The sequence below is a fragment of the Chelmon rostratus genome, chromosome 14 (assembly GCF_017976325.1).
Source record: "Chelmon rostratus isolate fCheRos1 chromosome 14, fCheRos1.pri, whole genome shotgun sequence".
NCBI classification, from domain to species: Eukaryota; Metazoa; Chordata; class Actinopteri; order Chaetodontiformes; family Chaetodontidae; genus Chelmon; species Chelmon rostratus.
In genome coordinates this window covers 8,695,867-8,713,632 of record NC_055671.1, presented here as the reverse complement: position 1 = coordinate 8,713,632, position 17,766 = coordinate 8,695,867, and the positions used below count along the sequence as shown (strand labels likewise).

Here is a 17,766-nt window from a genome sequence, read left to right as displayed (position 1 = left end):
AGAAAATGACAAAATGGGAAAGATTACGTCTTGTCGTGTTTATTTTAGTGTAAGGCAGTGTTCTACTCTGACAAAACAGTAACAGATTTTCAAGAGGAATCCCTAATGTAACATGGATATAACTGTGAAACAATAAAAAACAAACAAAATTTTAAAACTCAACAAAAAAAAACTGAATATTGCCAATTTGTAAGAACCATTTTCAATACAATGTTACAGTGTACAAATAGCTTTGAATATAAATACAAATTCTTTGACATTTCAATATTACGCTATAAAAAAAGAAAAAACATCATCTGACAGATTAATCTCCGACCGATCCAACATTAAATGCTCAAGAAAATGATAAAAGGTGAAAATACCTGTTTTTTTAGACACATCATTTCAGTTCCAAACAAAATCAAACTACTTTTTCATTTCACAAGCTTACAGTAATGCAATAATGGAGTGCATCATTTCAGCAAGAACTCCGCACTTCACATGTGGTCACGCTGTTGGAAAATGGGACCAGAGAAAACCAGCAGCCACAGCACGGCTACATTGGCTTGTCAGGACAGAAGCAAACACACTAAGGTTTAGGTACGACAAGCCTTTTTTTCCTTGATTTATTTTCTTCTATCATTTTAGAGATAAAATGGTTCGTTCTACGCCGTTTCTTCAATGTCTTGCGTAAAGCGCTTTCATACACAGGGCAACTGTGTGTGAAATGTGCTATGCAAATAAAAGTACTGACTCTATCTACAGTGTGTAAATGAAGTGGCAGCTGAAATTAACATACAAGAACTATCAGTCCATCTGTACATTTCCTTTACCTTCTAATCCTGTTCTGGATTGAGGGGAAGAACTAGCTGCTAGATGTTCTTAGATTAAGTCAAATGCATTTTAATGCACTTCAAATGTACCCCATGAAGGTATTAGGAAATATGTTTTATATTGTGAATGAAGCATTTTCTCTCCGTGAAACTACAGGCCTGAAATTAGGTTAACCTAGAAAACAGCTACAAACAGTAAATCTGAGCATCATGACAGGCCAACATAAACCATACTGGAGCAAAGAGGCTGTGAAAAAGCTGCTAACACAAATATGAGCCCACACTTGAAGTATACATGTGTTTAGGGGCAAAGTAAACAAGACTGAACAAGCCCCATTTGGCTGTGCTATGGAAACCAGGCTAATGAATACCCAGTGAACAAAGTGTGGCAGTATTATTGAGACCTGGGAACTGAAGCTACATATGGGTTTAAACATTCTAATAAAACTCAACAGCTTAATGAGATGGACTGACATGTACGTATGTGAAGTGTAAGCAAACAACTGTTTCTGTGCAAATGCAGAAAATCCCTTTTGACCTCCCAATAAGACAGCGTTGTACTCGACTCGGCATGATGGCACATAGTTTCAGATTTCAATTCATGTCCTGTCTATCACAGTGTGCAGGAACTTTTCAAAGGAATCAGTTGCCCAAGTACAAATTAAGCAACAGTGACTCTTTCGGATGTAACGTCAAAGCACTAACTGGCACACAAACATGTGATCTTAAAGCCAACTGTATGCCTGAGAGCCTCTCAATCAAAGGCTGCCTCGGGGACTTGGTTGCAGGTCGCCACATCCCTGGGTGTTCTTGTTTCACTGAGGACAGCCATTTCTTCTTTAGACACACCTGCGTTCACAGGACTTCCAGAGTGAGACATTCCCTCCCTACTAGCCAGCGGTCTGCTTTTGCCACACTGACTGTAGGACTGCAAATTAGTGGCAGGTTTACAAAACATATCTTCGTCAACATCGCCTGGTACCTCCGCCATCATTCCAGAATAAACAAAGGTGCTATGAGGTGAACAAGAATCTGGTTGCATGGGAAGGTGGCACTGCCTATTGTAAAGCTCTGTATTCTGTGGAATTAAATCACAGGACACTCTGTCCGACACATTAGAGCAAAGATGTTGTGTTTTAATGTTAGGAAAATCACTGCTGGATGAACTGGAAAATATTTTGTGTTTTACTTGGGTTTGACCGAGACCCTGTACTTTCTCAGCAATTTCCCCATCCTCCAGAGGAAGGCTTAAAGCCATTTCTGACCTTGTTTGCCATGATAAGGCCATAATGCTGCTACTGTCTCGAACCTCAGACGCAGACACGAGTACATTCTTTTTGTAATATGGTGAGGAATCTCTTTCAGAGTCCTTTTCAGTTTGAGCACAAGAAACGATAGCAGCTCTGTTCTCTCTGTATGTGTCAGGCATCTTCAACTCAAGGCTTTCTGTGTCCAGAGACCTACTTCTCCTGTCTAGAGACAACGGATTAGGCATGGACTGACTCACTCTTGTAAGGCCTAGGTGCCGTGGGAGACTAGCGATTGCCCATGTATTACTGATCAGGTTCTGTTCATACAGGTCTAACATCTGATAGTCACATTCAGCAAACGCATCTTTTTGTAGGTAGCTTTCTTCAAATTCCTGATAGGGCGACGAAATGTCCTCCTCCAGTTCCATGTGAATCTGCTCATCGTATTCGCCCTCGTTATGCATGTCCACTACATCAAATGTGACTATGGTAGGTAAGGCCTGCATATTTGGAGTGAAGGCAGAGTTTGTCTCCAAATCGTTCACATTGTTTTGCAAGTTACTCAGCATCTGAGAGTGTTTTGTGTAGTCCACGAGTGCTTGAGAGAAACTCACAGTTTGCCCATCATCCAAATCATTGCTACAATCTGGAGACTGAGAATTGATATTTCTGTACGGTAAAGCCACAGGCTTGTTTTCCTCAAGATGCTGCTCTTTGGGTTCACAAAATGTTTCAAAATCTGGGTCAGATGTGCTTCCGAATGATATGCTGCTGTGCCTTTTCTCGCAATCTGCATTTATGGATTTTGTTCTTTTTTCAGCAGAAGCGAGCATGTTTTCCTTTTCATCAAGTATATCCGGTTGGGTAATATTCTTGTTGACTGATGCTTGAGGTTTTGAATTCAAGTTACAGTTTTTATTCGCCGCGATCTCCTGCCGACCAACCACATTCTGCGCCAGCTCTGAGGATTTACCGCATGTGCTTGGCCTCTCTAGATAATCGTGAACGTTGTACAGTTCAGCACTTATTTGTAATCGATTCATTTCTGGAACAAAGGCAGAATCTGTCACGTCAACTGCCTCGCTTAAATACTCGCACTGATTTGAACCGGGCAGTTTTGATTTGTTTTCGTAATGTGGACTGATGAGACTCTCATCAGGCGCAAAAAGTTCATAGAGGGCATCACCACTGTAACTGTCTCTGGGCAATCTGTCTGTCCTCAGTCTGTCAGCTTTTTCTTGTCCTTCATCTGGCCCTGGGGTAGTTGAATCATAGTAGCCCTCATCACTATTTGGAACTGATTCTTGATGCTCACTTTGAGGAGTTAACACATCAGCAATTGAGGAAATGTCCATGCCACTGGCTTGCTGTGCACTGTTACTGTTTAGCAAGTCCATATTGTGAGAACTTGTCAGGTCAGCAGTCAAATCTGCATGGTCTTGGTTGCAAGTATAGCAGATTTCCTCTGAGGCGTTATTTCCCCAGAAATCATGAAGACACTGTTCATCCAAATTATCCGGCGAGGCCATTTCTTCACCGCCACCCTGATAAGTAAGATAACAGGAGGCCCTCTTTCCTCCATTTCTGCTCCTTTCTCCAGAAACGGTGCTCTCTGTGATGCTATCATCTTCTTGATCTGCAATAATGTCCCCACAGCCAGTGAGCGAATCAAAGCTCTTTAATGATGCGACGTCTCCAAAAATCAGGTTTATCTGATCCGATGAGCCAGCGGGTGTTTCCGACTTCAGCACAGGCTCGGACATGGTCTGAAGTTCCAGACAAGGCTCGCTGTGCCCTCTAGAGCTCTCCTCATACTCACTCACTGCGGCCACCAAATTCATCTCCTCCATCTGATCATCACACATCTGGTCATCAAGCTCAGACTTTGGGCTTTCTTGCTCCACACGCTTCTCTAATCCCACCACATCAGCCTCAATACATTCAGGACCAATGGAAATATCACATATAACATCTGCAAAATCAGGCACATCAGGCTCAGATCCCAGGCACTCTGTGACATACTGGTTGGTGTTGTCCTGGACAACAGGCACCTCTTTCTTGCAGTGAGGAGAGGTCATTGCAATCATTTCAGTTTTATCCAATCCAGCATTTCTATGGTTTCTGTGGTACTTAAAACTGTGAAAAAGACCCCTCAGACCCTTTTTCTGCCGTGAGAGAGTCAGTGATTTCTGGTCAGCAGTGGGGTGACTACATTCATTGTGGCAGCTACTGTGGAGCTCTCCAGCAGGGTCCCTCCGGCTGTGATACTCAAAATCTCCAGCTGAGGCGTACCCACCTCTCAGATTGTCATCATGACTAGCCTTGCTTAGCCCGTCGTGCGTTCTGCTTTTCGGGATCCCTTTCTTGGAGGACCACTTGTTCTGATTTTTACTCCTTCCTCCGAAAAAACTGGGCAAAATACAGATGCTTTTACGAACCCCAAAAAATGTCAGGGCAGTCCTCCTAAATCTTCCAGATTTCTGAGATTTCACCGCAGCGTTCATCACATCCGACTGAAGCTCCTCTGTGATGTCATCTGGGCCGCATCGGGAAAGCTGCCCGGAGACTGAAGCTAAATCCTTGCTCTCACTTGGTAGCTCGTCTACCTTACGAGAAGCCATGGCTACCACTTTTACAAAAGCAGTCCAACAGAAGGCATAGCAGCTGAATTTACAAAATCAGCGGATAAGATGACTGCAGTGAATTTGTCCTCCATCTGATGTGAGCCCTGTATTGAGAAAGTTGAGACCAAAATCAATGATCAATTAAAATGTAACATTGTCCACACTAATATGAGGCAAACACATTGCAGATTTCTAATTTCCAAGGATCGAATTTACAATACTCACCTGTATCATGGTGGCCATCAGCCTATTTTACTTTATTTTGCCATAGCAAGATGGAACTAGTTTTTTTTCTCCCCCTTCCCTAATGTGTGCTCGGCCTACTATTGGAGACGAGGGTCACATTTTTGTTAAAGCTAAAATGAGTCATCCCCATGTGCAAAGAAAAAATGATTTCTTCATATTTTTGAACATATTCTTGCAGTCAGTGTGGATTTGCATGAGCTAGTCCTCTCTCTATGTCAACTCAATGTCGGTATGGCTTGTTACAGTGTGCAGCTTATGATTTGAATGGCTGTGTGTGCTTCTCGTCGTGCCTGTCCTCTCTTTCATGCATTTGTGAATTGCAATGATTTCACCTAAAATGAACACAAGCCCCGGCTTTACTGAGTGCATTCTAGTTTTTTTTTGCCTCCGTAGCTTCTTGTTGTCTCACTTAGTTACTTATCTCACTTTTATTTTAAGGTTTAGGTTTTGTCTTCACAACAACCGCATGTACACAAGCCATATAAATAAATGTTTGTGTAATGTTATTGTGGTGCACTTTGGCTACATTCTGGTAACAGGTAAAACTATAGACTGGTGGCGTAACTCTCTTACATCATCAATAAAAAGCTAATTAGTGCATTAATTACGACATTTTTTTCCATTTAATTCTATTTCTTTTGTTGTTGCGTATACCTACACACAGCACATTCATACTGAATCTATCAGCTTAGTATTGGGTATTTGTGCTTTTCATTTTGTGTGCATTTATCATGTATTGTCGATATTATATAGTGGCATGTCACGCATATATTGTTTTATGGGAGAATAAAACTAAACAATAAATACAACCTCATTGTAATGTATATCTGAACTTACATGTATGCCAGACAAAGACAAAGACAGACCAAAGCAAAGCTATGCACTGCATTTGACTTCTATTTAGCAACACAATTATGAGTAACTGACTAAACGTCAATCAAAGATCAAATGAAATCCGTAAGCTTGTGACTTTTTTCGCCCAGGTGATGCAGCAACAGGCTCGAGATGTGAGTGAGCTACAGCTGTGAGCAGCGGTGGAAGGTGGGTCAAAAACACTCCAAACTGTGCTTCAAACGAGCGCTTTAGCAAAGATACCAGACGGCAGCTAACGTTTAATTCAGCCCAGCTAGCACACTTTCACAGACCTCGCTCGAGAGCGCACGTTAGTTTCCGTGTAAAACCAAACTAAACGCCACATTAGCGCGTTCAAACGACTGAGCTAAATGAGTCACAAAGTGAGCAAACTTACCGAGCGAAGCCCCGCAGCACGGAGCTGGTTTCTCTGGCAGGAGACGGGGTTACCTCTCAGCGCATGGCTCCTGGTACAGCTAACTTGGTTTAACTTTGGGTTACAGCAGTTTTCTTGTGGTGGATTCGGGCCCCGGAGCAGCTTGGAGCAGACACGGCTTCATCTGTTTCCAGCTACGGTTAGCTAACGTTAGCCGGGGTGCCTGCTAACAACGTTAACCCCACTCACCAGTGTGTGTCCGGCAGTTTGTGGCTGTAATGTGAGTCTGACAGTTGCTAACGGTGTGTATCGTTAAACCACATCGCAGCAGAGCGCTATGGTATAAACACGCAGACCAGCCGCACAGGGAATGGACTAATGTGTGCAGTCAGGCCACGCATGGCGATTTTACTAGAGATGATCACAATAACCACAGCGTTTAAATCTAAATGCTGGATGATGACTTCCTCCCCCGACTTCACAGGTAATTCGCCCAAATCTCCTTTCGAGCCTCCTCTCCTCTCGGCGCATGTTAGTGACGCAACATGTGTGTTACGTGTGTTTTATAACGTAATAATAATAATAATAATATTTTTTTTTTTTACTTTTTCTCGACAAATCTATGACCAGATGATAACATCTGTCTGTTTGTTTCTTTGGATAAATACTATTTGTTTGCAAATTGTATTACACATTACACATGCATGAGAATGGGAACCTTGATGAGTTGTTGTTTTTTTTTTTTTAATCTGCTTTGGTCTAATGAAGAAAATCATCAGTCATTTGTGAACTGAGGAAGACATCTTTAGGAAGTTTTTTAAATATATAAATTTTATTTATAGCTTTCAGGGCATAAACATGAGACCATGCCACAGGGGAAGACTCGTACAACAGACCAAAGACAGTAATTAAATAAATAACCAAAACACAATAAATTAAAAAAAGACATTAGATGTAAAGGAAATGGGGGGAAGTTACACAAAAAATGGATCTGTTAACTGCAGTTACAACAGCCTTTTTCTTCAAAAGAGAAAGAAATTATTTCAATATAATTTCTGACATTGCTCATTGCACAAAAACAGAGAACGATGGTTTGCTTCTTTGACTCATGGATGTGATATTAAACTAGAACAGGCATCTCAAACCGGTTCCATAAAGGGCCGCGTGGCTGCAGGTTTTCATTCCAACCCAGGAGGAGCACATCAGGCCAACCAATCAACATCAAGGGATCACTTAGTTATCAGCTGAAGACTGAGATCAGCTGATTAATTGATTCCAGCCTGGTGTGTTCCTCCTTGGTTGGAATGAAAACTTGCAGCCACGCAGCCCTTTATGGAACCGGCTTGAGATGCCTGAACTAGAAGCTCTGTATACCCAATTATAATTTGTGGGGATATACAGGAAACAATACCTATTATTTGTTTCCAGAATCTCTCGGTGCAATCGCAGAACCAAAACAAGTGAAAAACATCTTCAATTTGAAGGTCACAGAAAGAGAAGTTCGCTTTAAGTTTGGGAGAAGGAGAAGCTCATGATGGATCATTCTGGTTCATGGTACATAAGGAAGGAGAAAAATACAAAAAAAGAGGAAGAAAATCATTAAAATATTTGTTTTCTTTACAGTCACAATTACTATACATACATTTACAGAAAGTCTTGAAGATTTGTTTTACATTGAAGCAATATGATGCCCTTTCATTCATTTTCATTTGGTCAAACTTAATGCTACAGTAAAAATCATTGTGATACAGTGCACAATCTGGCATTATTTGCAGTACAGACATACTGAGAGTTAATTAGGTTTTTACAGTGCAATTTTGTGTTTCCACCCTGCAAACAAGCACCTTACTGCTTACTTACTCTTGTGCTTTCATTTAAATACTGTTTTTCAAAGTGCTTTTGATAGTTTTTGGTCCTCTTCGTGTATGTCCACCTTGCTGGTGTTATTGTTGGTCTTCTTGAAACCAAGTGTTCCTGATTTTTTTTTCTTCACATATTTTCCAGTTATGTTTTTGACTGCCGGACATCAGTCCACTCCATTTTGGTGCTCTGCAGTGCCTGAGTCTTCTTTTCATCCACCTTCACGTAATCCACTCTGTGCTCATCAGACAGAAAGGGCTTCTGGACAAACAGAGGGAGAGATGAAGAGACAGTGACGTGATGTGGTTGCATTAAAAAAAAAAAAAAAACAGATTCCAAAATTAATATGGTTCTGCTTTACCTGTATGAACAAACAAAGAATCATAATGTATTTAGAATGATGCTCCTGCGCAAATCTTTGGTATCATATGTTATCATATGTCATATGTTGGGTCGTGCATTTCTCATTGCAAGGGATGTTGTGAGCAACATTAAATTCTTCAATGCCATCATTCTTGCACCAACTGCTGCAAGATATCACATGTGGCAAAGATTGTGGGTTTTTTCCATTTTTAAGCCTTAGGTGAGCAGTGATTTAGTCATTTGCATAGTAATAATAAAGGTCAGTGGAGTTAATAGTAGGTAGTAATGGTATTGATACACCCCTGCTGAGTGTGGGCTGGCTGATCTGAGGTAAGTTCCTTTAACAATGTCAAAGATCATGGTAATCTGTGGTTTTCAGTGCTCTCTCTCCACCTCAGACGGAGATTTCATCTGTTTCCCAGAGTGCCTTGGCAATAGCCAAAGCTTGCAGCAGGAAGGGAGACAGAAAAAGTGGTAGCAATAGCAAATAGTCTTATTCAGATAAGAAAAATCAAGAAGTCTGTCTATAGTTTCTAAAGCTGTCTGCCCTTTGAAAGATGGGGGGCGTTATCTTTGCTTTCATAGGCTTGCCATTTAACCAATCAAATCATACCTTCTGCACAGGGGATGGGGATGCAGAATTGAAATCTAGTGACAAATAGTCAAGGTTTGATCTTCTTGCCCAGGTTTGAACCGCCCCGTCAAAGGTGAGACAGAACTGTTGCATTGACTCCTGTCAGAGAGAGAAACAGATGGTGATTCATGACTGTTCTCAGTTCATTTTAACCAAAATATGTACAATCCCCAAATAGTCAACCTTTCAAGGTTTTAATTTTCAGTCTATTTTTGTATTATACTGCATCTATCTACAAATTATTGAGTACATAAAAAGGTGGCCTTAGACTGTTCTTAAACATGGGAAGCTGCTTATGACCAGGGTGCAGCCACATGATGCCTGTCATCATGTTTTTGTACAGCAGGAGAGAGTGAATTTGCATAAATGGTGAATCGACTGTAGTTATATAGCACCTTTCTAGTCTGTGACGACCACTCAAAGCACTTTTACAACAAAGCCTGCTTTCACCCAGTCACACAATGGTAGCTAGGCCACATGCTAATTACAGGCATTACACTCACACACCAATGTACAGTATCGGGAGCAATTTGGGGTTCAGTATCTTGACCAAGGATACTTAGATATGTAGGCTGCTGAGGCCAGGGATTGAACCACACTTCCACAGTCACTTTATTCTTGGAAAATCAAGTGTTAGACATGCTCACACCCTGCGTTTACAATTTGCTGATCAGAATATATCAGAAATGCACAGTAGCTTTCCACACCCACATTCTTAGATTTATGGAAATTGGGACCTTTTTTCTTTTTTTAAAAAAGGTCAACCAGCTGCAGGAATTTTGTTGTATGTGTTTTGTTAAACACAAAAAACACTAAAGTGAGGTTTAAAATTAGCTAGAAAATGCTTGCCTACGTACTGATGATATTAAAGCCAATTAATGATTTAAGATACACTACATACAGTATGTATTGTTTAGAATGTAAACAGAAAATTTTACAATTGCTGCGCAGTTTGTGTCGTCATCTCTTGAATTGTCCCCGTTCTCAAGTCTTCTTTCTGGAGGTAAACCGTTCACCGAAAAGCTGCAATACATGAGAAAACAAAAAAGAGAAAGAATTTAGTGTGTGTCAGATTAGCAACCAGCAATGACGTTTAACAAAGAGAAACCAGATATTATCCTTCAGCTGGGTTAAGTATATTGATCTTTTACTTGCCATAATTTAAAGGTGAAATCTGAATTTTTACGAGATCAAATCGTAAACAAGATGGTAGTCCCACAACCAAAACACATGACTAGAACCCGCTCCCATTACTCCCAACTGACAAATATTCAGTATCTTAATGTAGGGATGATCACTAGACAACATTATTAATGTTCTCTGATGCTGTCACATAAACCAAAATGCTACAGTAAAAAATCTCTCGAATGAATCTAGCTCCCATCTATAAAGTCAGGAATAAGGATTAGGCCTTAATTGTAATTTTCATGCTTGGGTTCTGATCTGTAGATAACCATGTGAATCTCTCACCGTGATTCAGTCATTGCTCTGCTCAAAGGTAGATGAGTGGGACATTCTGTGATTGTGGAGAGGCCTCTCAAGTCGAGAGGTGGGGGTCGAGCTGTGAACCAAGAAAGGACAAAGTTATTGGATTGGTTGTAATTCTCTAATGCGACATGCAAAGGGCAGCTTTCAAACAGTGCCGTGCAGTAAAACCCACTGTGTAGAAAGAAAGAGTATCCCATAATCCTGTACTGACATTCAAGGCTATGTATTATTAGCATAGCAATGCAAGTGTTGCTGTATGCCTGTTAATTATCATGCAGACAACAACCCCCAGAGTTGATCAGTTGTGCAGAAAAAAAGCTCAATTTTCCACACAAAGTAACATGATCCAATCAGTGCTGATATGACTCTCACCTCTCCTCAAGCGAGGCTTGAGATGCCGGTGAATCGGAGGCGGTGCGAAATCTCCAGGTTGACACACGAGCGGGCTCAGAGTCGTGGAGGACTCAGCACTGCAGGTTGCATTTAGGAAAGTGAATGCCCTCGGGCTCATGGGGATGTAACCATCACATTCAGCGGTGGTAACAGACGGAGAAGGGGAAGCCATGGGGACATATGACTCATCCTGGAAGCTTTGAACTCGTACGGTACTTAAACAAGGCTGTTGAAGGGCAAAGCATCTTGAGATCAGAAGTGCACTGTATTGTCATTTTGGTGTATTTGTAGCTTTTTTAACTATTCTGATGTTTATGTTTTTATTTGAAGAAAAAGGAGGCTACCACTTGGGGCGCTGAAGTTGTAAACTTTCAAACCAAACAGTTGACTTTAAAGGCATAATTCAACAGATAGCTGGTTAGCTTAGCTCAACTACTGGAGACAGGGGGAAGCAGCTAGCCTAGCTTTGTCCAACTGTAACAAAATGTGCCTACCAGCACATCTAAAATTCACTAATTAGCATATTATATCTCATTTGTTTAATCTCGTAAATTGTTGAGGTTATGTATTGGACTATTTCTTTGCTAGGTACAGTGACTTCCTGGAATCTTATCTTCAACATTAGGTTGCCAGGAAACCTGTGAGGACCCTGGTAGCCCATGGTAGGCTAAGCTAACTAGCTCCCGCTGTAGCGTTAGCCCCAGCAGAAACTTGAAGAAGTCACTGTGTCTGTTTTCCAGATTAAACGACTGCAATATTTTATCCAGTCTTTGTGCTAAACTAAGCTAATCAACTGCTTGCTATAGTTTCATATTTATGGCTCAGACTTGAGAGTGGTATCAGTCTCAAACTACTCCTTTAGCACGAGACTTTTGTCAGGCCAGATCTTGTAAAAATGTTATTCTACTGTCGATGATTCCCTTACCAAATTAAGACTCTGCCTCCTGTTCCTCATCGATCGACTATCAGCATCTCCTAAAAAAGAAGAACGACATTAGTTTACATTCTCGTCATTACAATCAGATATTGTTGACATTAATCCGTATGCTGCACCATCATAATAGCTCCAGGATTATGGCTGATTGTGTTGGCCACAGTTTTTGTGTTTTGTGAGACTGCTCTCCTGTCGAGGACGTACCTATTCTGAAATGGTCCAGGCCTGACAAAGAGGTCCTCCTGGGAAATAATGCAGCGTGGTTTGAGAAATGCCGCGCGCTCATTGGTCTCGGCTTGTGAGCGCTTTCATCACTTTTCTGCTCTGATGGGTGATTGGGCTTGGGCGGCAGCGGGGGAGGCGTCTGTCTGTCACTCGTCGCCTCAAGCGATGCAGAGGAATAAAGTTTGTCAAACTGGAAGACACTTGTGGCACAGTGATGTAGTGGAGAGGAGGAGGATGACGGCAAGGCCATGGAGGCGCATGGAGCGCTGAGGGGAGGGTTACTCAACCTCCCATGCAGGAAAAGAGATGGGCTGGGGCTGGGATGAGAGATGGATGATGAAGAGGAGTCGGTGTAAAGAGGTGAGGGGACAATGTCCTTGACAGCCTCGTCCGATGACTTCTGCTCCAGAGAGATCTCAGAGTTTGAAAAGCTGTCATGTCTATGAGTGCGGGGAAAAAAAATCAGAACGGATTTGTTAAATATGAACCATCAGCACCATTTTCCTCTTGTGTCAAAGGTTTTTCAGACTGTACATACCGACTGGTGCTTATACTCCCCGTCTCACACTGTGTGAGTAAGAGGTAGTCAGGTGACGGCTGAAGGGAGGTGGGGGTTTGGGGAAAGCCTTCTTCTGAGCTCTCTGTCGGGAACAAGCAGGGAGGGACAGAGAGCATGACATTTGGGAAATGTTGCAAGCAATAATGAGTGATCAGCAAACTGCATCATAAAGTGTGCTGACCATACACACACACACACACAGGTTTCTACCAGCCTGTCCTCACATTTGCAGCCATGTTGAAAGTAGACACATGTGAGTCCTGTCCCCTCTTTTGTTTATATATTCTTCAGTCTTTTAGTCAGACTGGCCTTCGTTCAGAATTTTATCTCAGTCCATTTCACTCAAGGCCGCAGAGCCAAGCCTTTCCCTGCAGAGCCACGTGGGGCGAAAAATCAAAAGTTTTTGCGTGTTCTCATGAAACATTTGGCACCCTTAAAAGATGTTTGTGCACGCTCGTCAGTGCAGAACAACCTTTTATATTAATGTTAAAGTTATGAGGTGCCATCGCACAGAACACTTTAGAGATCCAGGCAGGATCTACCGCCATCCTACATCACCAGAAAACCCTTAATGGAGGCAGCATAGCATCATTCTGAAATTCTACACGAACTACAGCAACAAAACTGTATCAGTGTTTACTGTGTGGACTGTATAGACTGTTTGCACTATAATCGATTGCTTGTGTATGTTGGTCTGAGAGTATAATGTGATTTACTTTGACATGCAGGGCAACACATCAGCAGCTGCTGTTGCTTTATCTCCTTCACACAGATGACAGCGTACCAACAGACGTTTGTGAGGAGACCCTGAGTCTCCTCACAAAAAACAATGGTCACAGGCCAGTTAACCACAGTGAAGGCAGGACTTAATGATACACAAAAAATCAGCTCACAAAGGACGACATTTAATCCTGCGCAGCCCTAAAGCGCGCTCAGGGAAGTGGTACAGAACGCGCATTATTTACAGTGTATCTGTTCATTTGAATGTGACCTCGGCTCCCCGGTCCCTTGCTGATCTGCAGTTATCTCCTCTTCTACAGCTGCAACTTAAGGCTGCGTGACAGGCAAGGAGCTGCAACAACATCTTGAAGTGAAACGTCTTCTGCACACAACAGTCTGATTTATGATCAAATATGAGGTCATGTTTTGTCTTCCAGGCATTGAAGGCTGTACATTGCTTGACTGGATCACTCATCTAAACTCATTTCCAGTCCAGGAGAGTTGTGTGAAGGATTGTAGTCTCAACTGAGGCCACGTTGACTTGCAGCTGCTGCTGCTGCTGCCTTAGAGAGAAGACCAGATATGATTTGTATCAAATGGTTTTAACCACAATGTCATGACGTGACATGACGTGCGTGTGGGTTTAGGAGCTCAGTTATAGAGAAATGTGTCTGCCTAAAAACAACCTGCTGTGTGGCAACACGCTGTTAAAACTGTTTTAGACATTTTCAGCTGATTCAGTGTTGATGAAGTTTGCTGGCATGGATCATTCAGATAGATCGCAGTTTACTTTTTCAAATCTTTTCAAAGCTTTTCCCCTTAAATATTCCCTTGGGTGTTTTCAAATTTAAAAAAAAAAAAAACAGCCCACACTATACTACTTCATTGAAAATCATACAAAATACTCCAACCTAGGACACTGTGGAGATATTCTACATGGTTTGTGCCTCATTTTATACCAAATAAAATGAGAAAATTAAGCAGCACAACATGAGAATGTAGTAATCAACACACCGTGGGTACAGCAGATTTACACGTAAATTGTCAGTAAACCAGACCTGCACGCTGCTGATCTGTTACCGAAATCCTCACCACACCAAACTGTTTGTTCTGACCTCATTCAAAAGTTGATTTTCTGTTCGCTGCTTCCTGTGTGGGGACACGTGACATCAATGTGTTCTGGACCAGCAGGGTGAATCTACTGGATAGCAGCTAGTGAAAAGGATCCTTTCGTTTTGTTCCATTTTCTTTGTGATTTTCAGAAAGGCGGGTATGTTTTAACCTGATGGTTTGTTGCACAGAACCACCTGGGAAGCCATGCAGTTTGGAAAAGGGCAGGCACTTTCAAAAAAAAGACACGGCGGCTGATTGGATGAACCATCTGTCTATCGCCATCAATCGCGGGCTAATTTCAACAAATAAGATCAACAAACCATATGACTTAGTAGGAGAGCGAAACTTAGTAGGAGAGAAAGGCGAAAACGTCTTTTCCCTCAAGAAAAGCCTTCAGTTCTGTTCCTTGCTCTGCTTTCTATGAAGAAATACTCTCCTGTTCTGATAGAACAACCTACTTAGAAGCCGCCATGTTGTTTTTTGAATGAAAGCAACCCCCGCCTGAAGCTGGCGGTCGATCCTCGTAGGGCCCTGATTGGTCCAAATCCACTGTGGATTCTCGGCTTGCGATGTTCTCGCGTGAATCCATTTGCCTCGCAAGCCCAGGTATATTTCAGAACTGAAATTCTCACCAGGTGCAGCTTTAGCATGACTCCACTTCAATCTGAACAGGATTAAATCTCTCTGCGTATTTACCTGCATCCTCCAGGCTCCCGAACTGGCAAATCTGACTGATGCTGTTGATCCAGCTGTTCATCTCCTCCTCCGTTTTGGCCACCAGGTAAAAAACGCGGGACGAAGTCTTCACCACAAACAGGTGCTTCCCATGGAAGTCCCGCTTGACCCTGAGTTGCCCGTTCAACATTTCCACCTCGCACTCTTTCAGGTCGATGATGCGGATTGGCTTTTTGGAGTTCTTACTCTGATAGTACTCCAGCACATCGGGGTTACCGCTCATGCGACCTCTCCGCAGCACAAACCAGCGTTTCCTCCACGCCTGCAGGAGAGAGGAGCAAACAGTTCTTTTAAGTTTGAACTTGATCCTCACACTGTAACATCATTCACAGTACTGCATAATTCTAACAGCAGCGTCCCCCTTTGCCCTTCCACCACTGTTTTATTAGTCATGACCAGTCATGGGAATTAGATCACAGCTCCTGCTCACAACAGCTAACTTAGCAACTTTAAACTCCATTTTTTTGCTTTTGATATGGTCAGTAAGCGGAACCTCGGCTCAAATTTCCCAGAAGTACAGAGAAGAGGAAGTTCACTGTATTTAGCAGAAAATGTCTAACACAACGAAAGAGGTATTTATACAGTATTTGGTCACTACTTTTTACTGAGCACTTACTGAAAGCTTAAAACTGAAACTGTTAACATGTATTTATAACTCTTTGCAAGATCTGCTTGAAATATGCTACACCTGAGCCCTCCCTGCATAAAGTCTGCCCGGTCATGTGGGTGTCATATTTCATATTTTGACTTGAGAAGAATCGTAATGCTACAGATGTTGACAACATGTTCACACTTGGTTTTGTGGCTTTGTGCGCACTGTGAGAGTGAAGCCTCTCCTGATGTTTCTGTGGTGTGACAGTTTTTTTGCATGTGGGTAATCTGCCTCTGCTCAACTCAGTTGGCAATTTTTGTGTTTATACCAGGAAATGGTTAGGCGCACCACACGTACTGCCAATAACACTGCCACATTTAAGAGGAAACCGTAACTAGACAGATGGCAATATGCTCCCATAGATATTTTTAATTTGGAGAGTTTGCGCTGAAGTTATACAAATCGGTTTGTATACCCAGATCTGATCCAGCATCTAACAGACACACACACAGCTCTCAGACAGAAGTCGTTTTCACAACAGATGTTCTGAATTGTCATAGTAGGAAAAGCAGGTGTTACTAACAATGAGTCCGTCCCAGTGTGACACTGTGACAGTGAGCCGACATTCATACCACACCAGCATCCTGAAACTGAAGCAGCTAAATGGAATCCAGCCATCATTCCTTTTTTTTTTATTTACACCTGTGCCTTTCCTGCTGTAACGAGTCAAAAGGCTTTTGGCGAGAAAGGCCGATGTATGTACGGGTTGAGGTGCTCACAGAAGTCTGAACATTTCAGCATCAGCAGTGCCTAGTGTGAAATATTAGATGTGTATACATCGTGTCTCTCGTCTGTTCCACGTCAGAAAGGATTTGGTCTGAACAAGGTGTAAAACTAAGGAGCTGCAACCAAATTCAGCAACACAACAAACACTGTGAACACCCCCACAGCACTATACAATAAAGTCTGTAGATTTCCATTTAATCTGATAACACCATAAACCAAGAAACATAAAGATTACCTACATTTCCATAATAGTGTGTTCCTGTACTTGACATTTGAATAATAGGGCAGATAGTGTCCCCGCCCTTACGTGCAGTCAGAAAAACATTTGCTTTGTTACTTGGCATCAACAGGATTTGCATAGTGTGCTAAAATAAGTTTCTATTTCCCGCCCCGACCCCATCAATGCACACCTCCACCCATCCTTTCCCTGCACTGGTGTTGACAAATGGCCCTCCTCCTCCACCTCCTCCTCCATTCGAACAGAGGAAGTGCAAACAGCCATCATAAAGCTGGACTATTTCTGCTTGCCACTCAAGTCCGAAGTGTCTGACTGCCTGTGACATTACTTCCCATGTTTCACAATACACACGCTCATCACACAAACACAACACACACAGAGCAGAGCGAGTGGCCAGCCCAGCGTTATCACATGACCCCAACAACCACAAAACAGCGAAGGCTGTATGCTGCTCATGTAGGCAATTACATTTACTTGCTGCAGGAATAAATTCCACATCTGTGTCAAGCACATCTGCAGTTTGTCACACGTTATATTTGTCATAAAACGTTATCATTACAACCATAAAGTGCATCCCCAAGCCAAAACACAACAGCAAGGCGTGATTATAGAGATCAGGAAGACGACAGAAAGGAGATTGAATGACAGCTCAATTTAAGGAAAGCAGACAAACCATGGTGTGCCTCCAAATCATCACTCCACACTGTAACACAGACACACACACACACACACACACACAAGGCTCAGCAGCACAACCTGGCATTCCTACTGCTGCCAGAGGACATAAACAAGCGCCCGGTGTGTACTCCTACTCACAAATCTCTTCAGTTTCTTCTCCGGGGGGGATTTAATAAGCCAGCCGGCGCAGACCACATCCCCAGCACTCATCTTGACTGCAGAGCGTGTCGTCCTCGCGGCTGCGGCGGCTGCTGCTGCTGCTGTGAAACTGAGAGCACTGCGAAGCAT

General features: G+C 42.4%; 2 protein-coding genes across 2 annotated transcripts; both read right to left on the bottom strand.

Moving 5' to 3' along the window:
• Positions 1–18: 18 nt before the first annotated feature.
• On the bottom strand, positions 19–6,643 carry amer1 (APC membrane recruitment protein 1). Its single transcript, XM_041952290.1, has 2 exons — positions 6,182–6,643; positions 19–4,790 (listed from the first exon to the last, which is right to left on the bottom strand). Exon 2 carries the CDS (start codon positions 4,681–4,683, stop codon positions 1,567–1,569), a length of 3,117 nt encoding a protein of 1,038 aa, XP_041808224.1. The 5' UTR covers positions 4,684–4,790; positions 6,182–6,643; the 3' UTR covers positions 19–1,566.
• Positions 6,644–6,970: 327 nt separating this feature from the next.
• Positions 6,971–17,766, bottom strand: gab3 (GRB2 associated binding protein 3). Its single transcript, XM_041952332.1, has 10 exons — positions 17,617–17,766; positions 15,146–15,446; positions 12,596–12,698; positions 12,037–12,497; positions 11,824–11,873; positions 10,878–11,124; positions 10,488–10,578; positions 9,956–10,040; positions 8,997–9,116; positions 6,971–8,281 (listed from the first exon to the last, which is right to left on the bottom strand). The coding sequence occupies exons 1-10, from the start codon at positions 17,764–17,766 to the stop codon at positions 8,165–8,167; spliced, it is 1,725 nt and encodes a 574-aa protein (XP_041808266.1). The 3' UTR covers positions 6,971–8,164.

Coding starts and splice junctions, on each gene's coding strand:
- amer1 (XM_041952290.1), bottom strand. CDS start 4,683: ATGGCTTCTCGTAAGGTAGACGAGCTACCAAGTGAGAGCAAGGATTTA.
- gab3 (XM_041952332.1), bottom strand. CDS start 17,766: ATGCTTCGCAGTGCTCTCAGTTTCACAGCAGCAGCAGCAGCCGCCGCA. Junction 12,699..15,145: donor CGGGAGCCTGGAGGATGCAG/GTAAATACGCAG, acceptor TGTTCCCGACAG/AGAGCTCAGAAGAAGGCTTT. Junction 12,498..12,595: donor GGGAGTATAAGCACCAGTCG/GTATGTACAGTC, acceptor CCGCACTCATAG/ACATGACAGCTTTTCAAACT.